This window comes from Nannospalax galili, unplaced genomic scaffold (assembly GCF_000622305.1).
Source record: "Nannospalax galili isolate Female #2095 unplaced genomic scaffold, S.galili_v1.0 scaffold286, whole genome shotgun sequence".
Classification (NCBI taxonomy): Eukaryota; Metazoa; Chordata; class Mammalia; order Rodentia; family Spalacidae; genus Nannospalax; species Nannospalax galili.
The window spans coordinates 14,033,148-14,049,955 of record NW_008359442.1 but is presented as its reverse complement, the minus strand read 5'-3'; the positions used below and the strand labels follow the sequence as shown (position 1 = coordinate 14,049,955).

General features: G+C 37.9%; 1 protein-coding gene across 2 annotated transcripts in view; it reads left to right on the top strand.

The window, feature by feature from the left end:
- Positions 1 to 10,423, top strand: part of Ppm1b (protein phosphatase, Mg2+/Mn2+ dependent 1B) — a 70,461-nt gene extending 60,038 nt beyond the window's left edge. Inside the window, exon 6 of one of the 2 annotated variants that reach the window (XM_008823082.3) lies at positions 10,174 to 10,423. In XM_008823082.3, the coding sequence (XP_008821304.1) occupies positions 10,174 to 10,212 (39 nt within the window). In that variant the 3' untranslated portion in view covers positions 10,213 to 10,423. Of the gene's footprint in view, positions 1 to 403; positions 2,149 to 10,173 lie in introns of those variants that run through there. The other variant, XM_008823083.2, reaches the window with a different exon arrangement.
- Positions 10,424 to 16,808: the final 6,385 nt, after the last annotated feature.

Below are 16,808 nucleotides of genomic sequence, written 5' to 3'. Positions count from 1 at the left end.
AGATAGCTATTGTAACAAAAATTTTTTTAAATTGTTTTCTGGCTATAGAACATTTAATTTCCTATATAATGTGTTTAAAGTTGCTTAGGGTACCATAATTTAAAAGTTTGGAGTCTTCAGGTGTTGTAGCTGATATTTTGATACATTTTTCCAAGCCAGAGTATTTTTAAGTGTTTTGAGAAAGGAAGGCATCTGGTGAAGAAGCGAGTGAAAAAACTCATCAGTTCTCTATGTTAGACAGATACACATTATACAGTACACACATCTCTCTGTTAAAATAACCTTTCAAACAAAGAAAGGAAGGTAATTTGTTTACCTAATTTTGTTTTCTTTTACAATTCAATCCAACTTGGAAGTGGTATAGGTAAATAATAACAATATTCTTCCTTTTTTCTTCTTGTAGGGTGCTGGAGATCTAGAAGACTCATGGTAGCCTTATAAACCTTCTAAAATGCTTTTGATTCTGAAAATTGGGGGAAAAAACTTTTAATCACAATTTTCTTCAATATAAGGGAAAATATTCTTGTGGATTCCCAATGTTTTGTGATATGAGCAGAAAACCATTAGCAGTTCCCATCATTTGTTCATATTTGTATTTTCTGATAATTGCCACTCGTAACATTGCCTGTACTCTACAGTATTTATGCCAGTCTCAGGCATCCTGGTTACATCTGTATTGAACTTTTGGCCCTCAAAACCAGTGGAATAATTTTACCACAAATCAACAGTGTGCCTGAGGTGCATGGGAATATAGTTAGCTATACTCTGGAGATACATTATGTTTTTTTTAACAAAACAAAACACACAGCATATAAGCATGTAAGAGTAAAGAATTGTATGAAAAGTTCCTTTTTCAGTTCACCAAGTTGGAAACCTTTTGTAGTTCGGTGGCTTGGAATTTCATTTGAGCAATTTACTATATGATATGTATTTATTATTGTTATTTAATTTTTTTTTCCAATTTTACCTGTATTACCAAACTGGTTTCTCCAATAATGTCCAAATTTGTAATGTTGCCTTGCTTCAAGATTACACTGTTTGGCAATAATATTATAAACCCTTACAAATTCTGTGCATGTGTCTACTACATCCTTCAACTCTTCCTAGAAAATCTTTTGAAACAAAATGAGTAATTTATGGCTATTTATACTTTTGCTTTGTTGTCTCACTGCTTCGAATTCTTTTAAATGATAAGATTTGCCTTCATAATGTAAATTGTGATTTTTGGGGGGGGGTGTTTAAATGTGGGTTTCTATAGTTATAATTTTTCCGCTTTTATGATACAAGTTTCATGTAATTGGGTATAATTTTTAACTTTATGTTATTTTAAAAGCTCAGAATATCACATTGAGATACTATAAATACATTTAAAATTATCTATTTTAGATCTAAGAAAATATTACAGAGATATTTTCATGGGTTCAGTAACCTTTGATTTTATAACATTGGGCACGGTACAGAGTGGCTGTCACATAAGGTACTTGAAAATTATTTAGTTTAATTCTATTTTTACAATAACTTTGAATTCTTGGATTATTTTGAGTTTTGCATGTATTAAATTCAATGCTGAACATGAAGAGTAAAATATTTATTGAAAAGCAGTTACTGGAGTAGAAGTAATGAATGTATCCATTTGTACCTGGTTTACATGTTGTGGATGCTTTGTAAACATTTTCCTATATGTTTTGTGTTTCAGCAGTTGTACTTGCCCTTGTGTAGAGTTAAATGAGTCATCATCTGGTTCTGTGTGAAATGGAATTCATGGTATTTTCTGTATCATTTTTCCTGAAGCTGTTTCTGAGGAGCCACATTTGCATACAGACAGCTTTCCTGATCACTTGATTTATTGTGCACCTGAGTTTTGGTCTAAAAGGAATTACTGCCATGATATATTTTATTTATTCTTTAGATTTTACCCTTGTAAGTTAAAAGTGGTTTCTTTACATGATGGTGTTAACCGCTACTTGTCCCTTTACTGGGGTCTGGGGGGTTGTTAAAAGATGAGAATGAAGAATACAAAATGGTTTATTGTTTAACCTGTCCACTCTGATCCAACCCTGTACTGATAGTACCTTTCCAGTATGGTATTGTGATGTTTCATACACTGCAGTGAACATAACCAACTTGTTACCTAAATAAAGAATTGATTTTAAAAAAACAGTGTGACATATTACTCTTTGGTATGGTTTTCAAATAAAAATGCAGCTTTGGATTTGGTTTTATATTTTTAGCATACTTGGAAATTTTTCATACAAAACCATATAAATGAATTCTAACTCCAAAGAGGCATTAATCAGACCATGTAGGGACAGTACTCATTGCTTCTTTTCCACTCCAGAACATTTGTTATACTGAGAAAAAGGAAATAAAACTTTTGGGGGTTATGTCCTTAAAAGTACAAGTCTAAGCCCTTCATAACTCAGAGGAGAGCTCTGTGTTTGACTTTTGTCATCTGAGCCCTGTAATCCAGCTCTTGGCAAACATTTTGATCTCACGACCCATTTGTACTGTGAAAAATTAGATAGCCCCCAAAACTTCATGCTTCCATGGACTTTGCCTGTTGATATTTACTGTGTTAGAAATTGTTTAAAATAGAATTTTTTAGGATATTATAAAACACCGTGCTAACATAGGTAACATTGTTTTGTAAAATAATTTTCCAAATCTAAAAAGTAATTGCATAAAAAGTGGCGCTGATTTTCACTGTATATATGTCAGACTGGATTCTTCTGTCTGCTTTTTCTCTTTACACACAGTCTGTTTGATGTGGCATGTTGATGTATACGTAGAAACTTAGCCTTACACACAAACACAGCTGGAAAAGAGAATTTTCTTGGAGGCTAGTTGGAGGGTGATGGTTGAAACCTTACCTTTCAAAGGACTTTGTTCTTTATATTAAAGTCTATCTTGCATTTTGATTGGATCTTCCTACCTGTGCATGATTTTATATATGAGTTGATCACTTGGAAAATACTGTTCACTGTATTGTGTAATTCTTTTGAGTGCTGATATAATTATTCAATGATTAAAATGTGTTAATATAACTGATCTCAAAAAATCTTTTAAGTATTGGGGAGCTACCAAGCTCATGGTGATGGAAAGAGATTTTTCAGTATTCTAATTTTCTTTTGAAAGGTGAAAATTTATGATTTGCAACAAATATTGTCAGTTGTTTTCCTCCAGTGACAAGCTTATTCCACTTATTTTGGAGGAAATGTCTCCTGAATAATCATAGTCTGTCAGTCATTCTTTCAAGTTAATAATAGTTTTTTCATAAAAAGTGGCCAGCTATTTCATTGCACAACTCTGAAATGATAACACCGGAGACAGCCATCACTTGGGTGCACTTTAGAGCCAGGACTAACCATTTCACCTTACAGGATTTTTTTTTTTTTTTAATCCAAAGATTTTTTTTTTTAATGCCCAAGGATAGAGCCGGGCGTGGTGGCGCATGCCCTTAATCCCAGCACTCGGGAGGCAGAGGCAGGCGGATCTCTGTGAGTTCAAGGCCAGCCTGGTCTACGTTCCAGGACATCTGGGGCTACAGGAAGACCCTGTCTCAAAAAGACAAAAAAAAAAAAAAAAAAAAAAAAAAAAAAAAAAAAAAAAAGCCCAAGGATAGAGGTTATTTTTACTTTGAGAGAGGTCTTTCTGTATAATCTAGATTGACCTCAAATTTAGGATCCTCTTACACCTACACTCACCCCATGCTGGGATTACAGACATGTGCCACTATATCTGGTGGCTAAGATAGAGGTTTAATGAAAGCTTTCTATTGTTTGATCAAGAACATTGTTAACTGAAAGTTTTTTTGTTGTTTTTTTTTCCTTCCTGTGTGGCAATTAAAGGTAGAAGGGTGTTGGGGCTGGAGAGGTGGCTCAGCAGTTAAGAGTACTGACTGCTCTTGCAGAGGACCTGGGTTCGATTCCCAGCACCCACATGGTGGCTATGAACTGTCCTTAACTCCAGTTCCAGGGGAATCTGAAGCCCTCTCCTGATGTCTGCGGCATTGCACGGCATGGGTGCACTCACATACATGCAGGCAATACACTCATATACATAAAATAAAAATAATGAAATTTTTAAAAAGAAGGGTGACAAATTATTTTGTGCTAAGTGACCTGCAGTTTCAGCCAGAGTCTTTTGCATAATTGTTGTTAATGCCAATATATTTAAAGACTTAAGTGTTAGAATAAGTATGAGAATGGTTTAGGTTTCATGGACCTTGAAAGATTCTCTGGGACCCTGAGCTTCACAAGTTGCTTAGACTTTTTGGATTCTTCCTAGTGAATTCATTTATGTCAGATACCATAGAGTAGTGTATGACTCTTCACATTAGGTCTGATTAAAAATTTACCAGAGTTAGCTGAATGGTGGCTCTACTTTAAAAGCAAGATAAACTGAAATCTTGTAGGAAAGAAAAGGTTTTTCATATTCAAATTTAGGATTTCATTCACAAAAACCAAACTCGCTTTTCATCTGACATATTCAGATCATTTTTAATATTTCAAGTTGTCTTTAGTTATGGTTATTGGTCTGTAGATTTGTGTTAGTGTTTGGGGAAATCTTACTCGATTGAATCTTGTAAATTATTTGCCACTGTGGAAGATGTCAGGTTGGTCAAAGATAGGACTTGGAGTTGGGGGCACATATGTTTTCAATCCCAATACTCAGGAAGCAGAAGCAGGCAGATCTGTGTGTTATTGACCAGGGCAACTTAGATGCTGTCGCAAACAAGCAAAACCCCAAAACAAAAAAGATAGGACTTTAACATTTTTTTCCCTACATGACATTGAAGTGGGTCGGGTGATGTAAAAGTTTCTTTCTTGAGTATTTCAGTTTTCAAAATGCAAATCCAGGGTTCAACAAAGATTCCAGTAAGGTCTAATTCTTTTTAAATTAATTCAATTTCTGATATACATAGCTGTTTATTGTTCGATGATGAGTCAGTACTTGAGTTTTGGGAAGGCCAAAAGTGACCACAACACTGGTATTTTTTCCTCCCTTAAGTCTTATCAGTTTTATCAGGTAGGTGGGATTGTTTGTTGGGGTTTTTTTTTTGTTTGTTTGTTTGTTTTTTTGGTTTTTTGAGGTAGGGTCTCCCTGTATTCTCAGCTGGCCTGGAACTCACTCTGAGGACCAGTCTGCCCTCAATCTCACAAGGGCCTGCCTGCCTCTTCCTCCTGAGTGCTGGGATCAAAGGTGTGCGCCACCGTGCCTGGTGTTTGAGTTTAGATTCCTTATCATAATGTAGTCATCCTCTAGAACCAAGTTGGTCATAAGAAACAAGTAACATTTGAAACTACAGTGAATATACAGATGGATAGATAATTGATAGATTAGATAGATCCTTATATTCAGATGGATAGGCAGGTAGGGATAAATTAGATCTATCTAAAAGTTAATTTGGGTTTGTTTGGTAGATTAAATACTGAACCATAAATTAACTCCTTTTATCTAGATTCCCAAGTGGCTTGCTAGTAACAAGCGAAATAAAAATCTGGAAATGTTTGCATGCATGTATGTAAGCACACTACACTGTGCATACAATGCCTGCAGAGGCCAGAAGAGGGTGTCAGATCACCTGGAACAGGCATGGATAGTCATAAACTGCCAAGTGGGTGCTGGGAATCAAACCCAGACCCTCTGCAACAGCAACCAATGCTTTTAACTGCTGAGGCATCTCTCCAGCTGAACCCAGGGTCTTAGGTCTTCAGCCTAAGGTCTGTTTTTGCCCATTAAGTTGTAGAGAATTGTTTGTGGTGACCTGATCTTAAAGTAAAACACTGTTGGCCACTAATACAGAGTAAATTGTTTTTCAGCTAGTTTCACCTCTTCTGCTGCCTGCTGCCTTTCCTGGTTGCACTCTATTTCCTGTTTGTTTTTGAAAAGGTGTTTTCTTAGTCTCATGTGTCCTCTGGATTTCACTCCTATAAGCGAGCTAGTGGTTAATAAGAAAAATCTGGTATTTAGTACTCTATTTTGTGACTATCCACGTCCCATTCAAGTATATTTAGATTATTTGCCCTTTGAGCACTAATACTGCTCTAGACTGGTATTTTCTATAAACAAGATGTATGCACATCTTCAAGCTAATACCAAAGATGCACCGATTTGCTCATGTACCACAAGTACAGAATGGATTCCTGAGCTTCATCCCACCACATCCTCACCAACACTTCGTAGTGTCAGACTGTAGTTTCGCCAGTGAGGCAAGGAGACAATTATCTCATACAGTTTGTATTTCTGATTACATGTAAGAACCTGTGTGTTGAATTTCTTCTCTGAATTCTCAGATCCTTGGCACTGTTTTTCTTTTGAATTTGTCCCTTTCCCATTTGTCTTTTTTTATAGAGAATTACTAATTACTTGGTATGTGAGCTCAGTCTCCCAGTCCACATTTTTTTCATTTATCTGTTGCCTTGTATGTTGAGTCTCTTATTAACATTCTCCAGAATGGTTTTTGTTTTTTTAAGAAATTATCCCACATACGATCTCTAATGTTTTCTTCTGATACTTTTTATTGTTTGGGTTTTTTGTTTTGTTGAGACACAGTCTCACTTTGTAGGCCTGATACTCAACTATGTAGCCCAGGATGGCCTCAGACTCGCCATGGTGATAAAGCAGGAGGACCCTCTTGCATCTGTAGCTGAAACCTTAGCAGACAGCTACTGCTCTGTTCAAGATGCATTCTCCCTGCAGTCTTAATTTATTTTACTTTCCCATGTGCATCTCTGGATTTTTGGTCCACAGTATTAATTTATTTCCTTTTCATACAGCTCTTGTGCCAACACCATGCTATCTCTGTCAGTACTGGTTACTCAGCTCTTCATGGCCCATTTCTAGTGTCTTTATTGTTCGATTGTCTTTTTCTCTGAATTGTGCAAATACATCATATTAGTTACTGTAGCCTTGTAAATGCTGATTTCTGACAGGTATACATTGTCTTTTTATTTGAATCTAGTTCTTAGTAAACATAATTTATATTCTTTCTGAATCTTAACAGATTTATTTGGGGGGGCTAATCTTGAAAATTGGACACCTACCTATGATAATTTATGTATTTCTGTTGTATACATTTTATTTATGTGTATGTATGTATGTGGATATGCATGTCACAGACTGATCAGAGGACAACTTGGAGGAATCAGTTCTGTCCTACCATATGGGTCCCAGGATCAAACTCAGGTTATCAGGCTTGGTGGCAAGTATCTTAACCTGAGCCATCTCACTAGCCTAACCCCTGTGTTTTACATTTTTGAACTGTAGTGTGGTACCACATTACTCACTTGGTTTCATCTATCCCATGACCCCCTTTTTTTCTCTTTAAAGTAGGATCAGTAACAGTGCCATATTACAGCCTAAGGCAAAAGGAAAATTTGGTATTAATGATTAAAGTTTGGATATTTGTCATGATTTTGCATTTTCACTTAAAAAAACATTCCGGGCAGGCAGATCTCTGTGAGTTCAAGGCCAGCCTGGTCTACATAGTTCCAGGACAGCTGGGGCTACAGGGAGACCCTGTCTCAAAAAGTCTTAATACCCAGCCCCTCAGTTTTGTTTAGATCAAGTGTTTTACCCTAATCCCACCTGATAAGCATGTGAATTTCTTTGATGTGACTGTCTCTAGACTTCTTCTAATTGAAGACATTACCAAGATAAGAATTAACACCATAGCCTACTAGCATCCCCTTAGCTGCCGTAGACCTGGGGCAGCTTGCTGGAATGGAGGACGGACTGGGCTAGAAAGGTCCTGAGGCTGGGCTTTCTCAATACTTTGGAAATAAAAGGCTGAAGCAAAAGTTATAAAACGTTTCATGTAAAAGCTTAAATACCAGATTTATTCCAAATTACTCTTTTGAAGTATTCTGTAATCTCTAATGTGGAAGCATCCTTTATCGGCAGTGTCTTAAAATTGTTTTTGGCAGCACAGTCCTGGCATAGTGACACCAACTTGCTCATACTTGCTCATACTTCACTGCATAATTGAGTGTTGTACACTGTTGGGACTACATCTGTTGCATTTAAATGCTGTTTAAAATTATTTCTAAGGCATAGTGGTGCACGCCTTGAATCCCAGCACTCAGGAGGCAGAGACAGGCAGATCTCTTGAGTTCAGGCCAGCCTGGTCTACATAGTAAGGTCCAGACCAGCAAAGGGTACTAGTGAGACCCTGTCTCAAAAGTAAACAAAAATACAAGATTTCTAAAGGACTACACTGATTTAGCATATAAGATGAAGTCTACACCTTAGAAATCCTGTAGACTTAAGTATGAAGTAAGTTTTGGTAAAACATTGTTTCATAGTTGAATTGATAACATTTTTATTTTTGATTAATGCAAGTCAGTTTTGAAATATGTACACACACTGTGTGGGCATGTGACAGGGACATATAAAATATGCAGAGGAATAGTGCACAAGAACTTTAGAAGAGTGGCTACTTTTTTTTGAGATGGGGACTTGCTGCATATCCTAGGCTGGCCTTGAACTTGTGTCTCAGCCTCCTCAGTTCTGGAATTAGAGGTGTGCACCAAGTTCCACTAGAAGAGTATTTATTTTTTGAGAGGCATTGGGTAAAGGAGAGTTTTAATTTTCCCTTACAGAAAAGGACACCAAAATGTTAACATCTAAAATTGGAGTAGTATGTATAAAGTGAGTGAATGTCATGCTTTTCTGTAATTTTCTCTGCATTGGGATTTTTTTAAAGGAAGCTTTGGAATGAAAGCAATATAGAGAAAATGAGTTTACTGGTTCTGAGTTGTCTTCCCCAAAAAAGGTGTGAGTTTATAATTTCTATAGTATACAAGAATGCCCTTGTTTTCACTTTCTTGCTAGTGCTGCACTTTGCCAATCTGATAGGTAAATATTGTATGGCACTTTTCTGGTTTAATTCCTAATTATTTTGATTATTAGTGTGTGAACTTTTATTCCCATTTTTCTAGTTATGACTTTTATTAAAGTTTGCTAGTATAACTTATTATAAGAGCTCTCTACTTTTAGGAAATTAACCATTATTCCATTATATATTCATGAATTCTTTCCTGTCACTGTAATGCTATTTACAGTTAGGTTTTTTTGGTGAAGGATACTGGAGGGTGAGACTAAGAACAAAGGTTCCCCATCCGTGCTGGAATGACTGATTTCTAAACCATAAAGCTCAACCTCATAGCTTTGCCCTCTAAATCTCATATCATGCTGATTTTTCTTAAATGACAGTGTCTGATAGTGTCCCTCAGGCTGAATGAGAGTTTTCAGCGCTGATTGGAGAGATACCAGAGATGGTTAAGATGCTCAGGCCTGAACAATATTGGATAGTTCTTATTTATTAAAAATACTTTTGCCCTTTAGGTATCATCTTTAATTGAAATGTGGGGTTTCTTGGATTTCACTCTTTAAAGTTTTTGACATAATTTGCATAAACTGCAAAGATCTTGCAAGTTTGATGGATTTTTAGGCGTCTCTTTTACATTCAAAAATTTTAGAATGTCATTTTCTTTAACAGTTTCATCAACCTTCAGTTTCATACACTGACAATGTTTTCATATTATGAGTAAGTAAATATAAATTTTCTTTATGACTTTGACCTTTTTTTTAGTAAATACATTGTGTAAATATTTAATGCAACTGGAACTTAAGGATCAAAATCTGATACCGTATCTTCCCATAACTTTCCCATTATCCCATGATTTCAGCTATTACGTAAACCAGTCTTTTTCTCGTTCATTATATTGTCGGGTATGGTTTTTTATGAGCATTCCAGGTTACTATTCTTTATCAGTATCATGTCATCTTAATTATCAGCTTAATTATGCCCCTTCTTTCTACTTTTACAAAAATTTAATGTGTTTACTCCTCAAAATGGGCTTTAAATAATGTCAATATTCCCATTGATTTCATTGTTATATGTATAGATTAATTCACTGATTGTTGCTATCTTGAGCAGGGTTGAGTTCCATTTCAGGAAGATTCTACGTCTTTCTAATTACAGAAGTATTTGTACTAGTCCTATTTCTGTTTTATAGTTTTATTTGTGTGGACTACTTTCTTCCTTTATTTTGTATTTCTTGCCATTGCTATAAATGAACGCTCTCCCTACCCCAACATAGTTCCTCTTAGACAACTGGCTTTATTCACTTCAAAGTAAATGATTTCAATGTCTGTCATTTCCATCAGATGGCAGTGTTGGGCACATCCATTTGTAAACCCTTCTGAGAACTTTGGTGACAAGTCAGTGGTCGACCCACCAGGAGCCCAGGAGTACAAGGAAGGACAAAAAGATTTTTTTGTAAACCTGAAAGAAAATGAGTCCAGCATTCCATAATTATAGTATTTATACAGCATCAACCTTTAATCTTACAGCCCATTAAAGGAGGCAGAGAAGAGCTACCACCGTGCCCTTCAAAATCATGGTTTTTCTCTGTTCATGTAATAAACACTTGTGGCTTCTTGGTAGCACTCGTGGTTTTATTTCAGGAACTCTCATAGTAAAGATTTTAATCTGTCATTGTGTCTCCCCACTTCCCCCGCATCATTTAAATGAGAAGTTACTAGATTTCTAAATGTGGGAACACATCTTGTGACTGGTTTCTATCATTCCTCTATTTCTTTTGAAATGAGATGGTGTTTATACTTAATGTGAAAGCAAGCAAGTTTGTGACTGCCTGATACTTTATGAATACAAAACCTCTTAACCTGACCCTTTTTGTTTTAATACAGGTGACTTCCAAGACCTACATTGAGAAATGTAGGAAGTCATGGCTTATTTGGTCTGGTGTGGAATTGACTCAAATGCTTTCTCAAAAGCACTCCTACACATGGCCAAAAATTGCATTTTGAGACAGTAATACATAGCATGTGACCCTTGCACATACTAGACAAACACTCTTCCACAGAGCCACACCCCTACTCCTCTGGTACCTTTCATCACAAGTCTGTGTTTTCATAGTTAGGGAGTGGCAAACAGCTGTACTGCTAGAGTAACTGTGTACATTCCCTTTCTGAGAGATGGTATTCCCACTCTAAGACTGAAAAGTGCAAGAAAACATGGCACAAAAAAAGAAGCACATTTGGTCCTGGAACGGATACATCAAGGTTAATGCCTGCTGCTTCCAGGAAATGCAGCAAACATTTTCAAGGGTAATAGTCTCTTTTAGGGAAAACCATGGAAAAGTTTCCTTTAGGTGTTGGGTTGAGACCTTGGGAAATCCTATTTTGAAGTTACACAGACTAGTAAACTTCTCCAATGTGTTGAATAGATTTGTTTCTGCTTATTTATATGTGGATGTTGAAATACACTGATGACATCTCAGATGTGCAGCCGTTATACCTTTAGCTGGTTCGTAATGTACACAGCCATATGTTTAAGTAAGGCAGAATTAGAACTGGTTAGAATGGTTAGAGCTAGCCAGGCGTGGTGGTGTACGCCTTTAATCCTAGCATTCAGGAGACAGAGGCAGACAGATCGCTGTGAGTTCAAGGCCAGCCTAGTCTACATAGTTCCAGGACAGCTGGGGAGACCCTGTCTCAAAAAGACCAAAAAAAAAAAAAGAATGGTTAGAACTAACTTAGGTCACAATGCTGTCAGCCAAGTAAGTTGGCTGTATGAAATTATCTTTGAAAAGTAAGGAACTTGTTCCTAATAACTCAGGATTGTATTGTGTTATATGCACTCATACACATGCACATATATATAGGACTTTCAGCTTTTTTCAGGGAGGGACACATGAATCTGGCACTCGAATGTTATGTGACAGTCCTGTCCTACACTACTGAAATATCTTTTGCCATCAGAAACATAATACATCTATGTTGATGCTTTAATATTAGAAGATATGCCAAAATATAAACTGATTGCACTTAAAACATTCATACCAGGGGCTGGAGAGGTGCTTCGGCAATTAAGAGCACTGACTGCTTTTGCAGAAGACCTAGGTTGTGTTTCCAGCATCCACATGGCAGCTTAACAACTATCCAGTTCCAGGGAAACTGAGGCCCTCTTCTGGCTTCTGTGGGTACTACAAGCATATGGTGCACATACATGCGTGCAGGCAAAATATACACATAAAAATAAGATAAACTGGGGCTGGAGAGATGGCTCAACGGTTAAGAACGCTGGTTATTCTTGCAGAAGACCTGGGTTTGAATCCCAGCACCCACATGGCAGCTAACAAATGGCTGTAACTCCAGTCCCAGGGGATCTGACAGCCGCCTCTGACCTCCTCGGGCATTGCTGGAAACGACACGGGTGCGGTTACCTACATGCAGGCAATACATGTGTACACATTAAAAAAAAAAAAAAGCATGCATACCAGCTCCTTGTCTATTTGAGAGAAAGGAGCATCCAATAAAGAAAACTCCTGATTTATAGTTTTACACTCCTGTCATAGCTGACTTCAGTTGTCAGCCTGACACATTTGGGAAGAGGAAACCTTAATTGAGGAATTTATCAAATTGGTCAATGCCATGTCTGTGAGGCATTTTCTTGATTGTCGAGTGATGTGGAAGGGTCCACCCACTGTGGTTGATGCCACCTGAGCAGGTGATCATGGGTTATATAAGAAGGCAAGCTGAACATGGGCCACAGGAGCACGTCGGTAAGCAGTGTTCCTCCATGATCTCTGCTTCAGTCGCTGCCTCCAGGTTCCTGTCTTAGTTTCCTGCTTGACTTCTTTCGAGGATGAACTGTAACTTGAAAGTGTAAGCTGCAATAAAACTTTTTCCTCCTTAAGTTTTTCATCACAGTGTTTTATCACAGCAATAGAAATCAAACTAGGACAGCCCCTGCATTTTTACAATGGTAATTGTGAAGATTTGTCATAATCAGCTGGCTGGATCTTTAAGTACATATTTATGGAATCTCAAAGGTAGAGAAAACTTGAGTTCCAGGTGGTAACTCAGGCCCTTCCTATCCTAACTACATCTTCCCCTCCTCTGCCTTACTAACTTGGGGCTGAGCATTTAGCCACAGCTACTAGCATCTTCTCTGTTCTACCCCTAGTCATTTCATTATCTGTTATATCATGAATCGACTGTACTTACTATCTGGTACACCTTCCCCCAGATGTGCTCTCATTTTCTTCATCATAGAGTCTTAAACCTAGAATTGACCACTGGTAGTCAAATTATCTCATTCTTTGTTCTAGTTAATACTCTAATTTCTTTTATTACATTTTTATTTTCTCTGTGTATGTGTGTTATCTGTGCATGCACACATACCATCACGCATGTGGCGTCCTCTGACAGGACGACTTTCAGGAGTCAGTTCTCTCCTACCACGTGAGTACTGGGCATTGAACTCAGGTCATCAGGCTTGGTGGCAAGCACTCCTATCCACTGAACCATCTTGCTGCTCTAGAGAAGTATTTTTAAAAATAATTTTGATGCTTTAAGAATGTTAAATCCTGCCGGACATGGTGGCGCACACCTGTAGTCCCAGCACTTGGGAGGCAGAGGCAGGCGGATCTCTGGGAGTTCAAGGCCAGCCTGGCCTACATAGTGAGTTCCAGGACAGCTGGGGCCACAGGGAGATCCTGCTTCAAAAAGACCAAAAAAAAAAAAAAAAAAAAAAAAAAAAAAAAAGAATCTTAAATCCCAGTACTCAGAGACAGCAGATCTCAGTGAGTTCGAGGTCAGCCTGATCTACATAGTGCATTCGAAGCCAGCCAGGACTGCATAGCGAAACCTTGTCTTGAAAAAAACAAACATAAAACTAGTCCTGCATCCTGAATACCAAATGCAGCAGTGTGGATTGTTGCGTGCAGAGGAGTGCTATATCCTGAGATGTATGTACTTGCATGTTACAGCACTTCTGTGACAGGCGGCAGCAAACAGTTACAACAGATACCTCAAGGGAAGCTAAGCGGTTTGAGAAAAGAGTGCTTTCTCCAATTTACCAAGATATTTCATGGCTAGTGGCAGCCCTGGGAAACTATAGCTTTTGATATTATTTCCTATTTTTATCTTCTTTCCCTTAAAAAAGTGGAGAGGCAGATTCCCTTTCAAAAAGGGAGAGAAGGGCTGGGTGTGGTGGCACATGCCTTTAATCCCAGCACTCAGGAGGCAGAGGCAGGCAGATCTCTGTGGTCTACATAGTATGTTCTAGGCCAGCTGGGGCTATAGGGACACCCTGTCTCAAAAAAACAGCCAAAAAATGGACTGGGGGTGGGTGGGTGGACAGATGGTGCTGTATGATTGTGCAGAGGAACTCAGCTGTATGTAGGCCATCTTTTTTTTTAATATTACTAGACAATTAAGCAAAGTTTTATTGAGGCTTGCATTGAACACCAATGAAAAGAAAAATTATGCCACCAAAATTTTCCCTCCTCTAATCATATTAGGATAGATTACTATTCAATCTGCAGCCTCCATTTTTTTTTCTAGGCTTTGTTCTACACAAATCTGTGCACACAACATTAGAATTCTTAATTCTAAGCTGGATGTGGTGGTGTACACCTTTGATCCTAGCACTGGGGAGGCAGAGGCAGGCGTATCTCTGAATTCAAGGCCAGCCTGGTCAACATATTGAGGTCCAGGCTAGCTGGAACTACAAGCACACTCGTACGCATAAAATAAAAATTATATAAAAAAAAAAAAAAAAAAAAAAAAGGCAAAAAGAATTTTCACTTCTACTGGGGGGCAAAACCAGACCTTACGGCAACAAAATGTCATCAGATTGACTGGGTTACTGTTTAAAAACAAAATCCAGCTTACACATGGGTCCTTGCAACAGAGTAAGTCAAAACACTAAGTGCTATGCTTATTGTGGAATCACACTGATAAAGCTGATTGAAAGTTACATCATTGAAATATTTGATCAATAGCATGCTTAAAATAAAAGGGATATTCCAACCACTGATGTCAAACCAAGTAGATTATACATTTAGAAACACTAAATTGTTTCATTTATAAATATGGAACAAAACATCACTGTATCAATCCAGAAACTATTAAGAAATATCATGAGGACAATTCCAAATTTAGTCAACTTTACTCTTTTCTCAGTTGCTTCATGTAGGCAAGCTTAAAGAACCAGACTTGCCTTTCTAACCTTGACCTGAGACTTGAGGTGCCAGTGTTACTCAGGCTGCCCTTTGATTTCACTTACTAGGGCTCAAAAAATAGCAAGTGGAAAGGAAATAGGGAAAAGGAGAGTAATATTCCAGATGTAGTTATGTCAATGTCTGCAGATGTCATATGTAACATAAGTATAAGCAATATATTTCTGTATTATGCTATATTTGAATTAGAAAGTTACTTTAGGGCCAGCAAGATGAGTCAGGAGGTAAAGATGCTTGCCAATGACCCTGATGACCTGCCTTCAACGCCTAGGACCCACATGCTAAAAGGAGAGAACTGACTCCCTCAAGTTTTCCTCTGATGTCCATGTGTGTTGTACATGCATGTGCCCATACACATATGCAAACAAAATAAATGTAATTAAAAAAATTCTTTTAGGGCTGTTGAAATGGCTCAGTGAATAAGAGTACCTGCCTCCAAGCCTAATGGCCTGAGTTTATTCCCTGGGACACATGTGGTGGAAGGTGAGAATTGACTCTATGTTGTCCTTTAACCTCTAAAGGCATGTTGTAGCCCACCAGCACCCCCTTACAAAATAAAGAAATGTAATTTAGATTTTATTTTAAAGAAAATGTTGGCTGCAGAGAATAAGAGACAAAAGAGTGCTTATCTCTAAGTAGGACACCTATATCAAACCTCTTCCACCCAAGGCTTAGGGACCATTGCAGAGAGGGGTGGTAATGGAAAGACTGGAAGAGCCAGGGCTAGTGGATGATGACAAGAACAAAAGAGTTTTCCAGACAACTGGGAAGTTACTCATATGAACTTTCAGCAATGGTGACAGAATGCACAAGACCCCATGCGAAAGCTCAAACCAGATAAAAACCCAGCATATAAGTAGGGAAATTGGTAAGAAGCCCCAACCTTAGCTGAAGAACTACTGGCACCTGGTGACTGCTGGGTGAGGGAGAGTTGCTTTTCTTTAAAGGAGTGACTCTAAATAGGTTGACAAGGTGCCAGTGGATGGACTCTCACCAAGGGGCAACTGGGGACACAAACATGGGTTAATAAGCCTTAACATGCATGAAATATGGTGGAGGGGGTTCTGGGGGAATTTGAAGATAGGAGAGAAGAGTCTAAATATGATCAAGGTATACAAAATTCACAAATATTCAATTAAAAAATCTAAGGAATAAAAAAATGACTTGTTTGGTCCATGACATTGTTGACATTGTTCTCTTAAAAAAAGGTACTACCCACTCTTGCACAAGACCCAAGTTTGGGTCCTAGCACCCACATGGTAGCTAACAACCATCTGAAACTCCAGTTCCAGGGGATCTGATGCCCTCTTTTGGCCTCCATGGGCATTACATGCAGGCAAAACACTAAAACACAAAATAAAAATAATAAAATATTTCTTAAAAATAAAATGATGTGGCCAGGCATGGTGGTGCATGCCTTTAATCCCAGCACTCAGGAGGCAGAGGCAGATGGATCTCTGTGAGTTCAAGGCCAGCCTGATCTACAAAGTAAGTTCTAGGCCAGGTGGGGCTACAAAGACCAAAAAATAAAAATAATGTGGAGCAGCACACACATGACTCATGGGAAGGTGTCAAGGTGCATGTACTTTAGAAAATAGTTTGGCAATTCCTTATAAACTTAAATGTTACATTAGCTTTATGACTCAGAAATTCCTCTCCTTAGCATTTTCCAAGAGAAATGAAAACACATCTACACAAAACTTGTGTACATGAATGCTGACAAAAACTAGTGGCCTTGCATAAAGTGTTCAT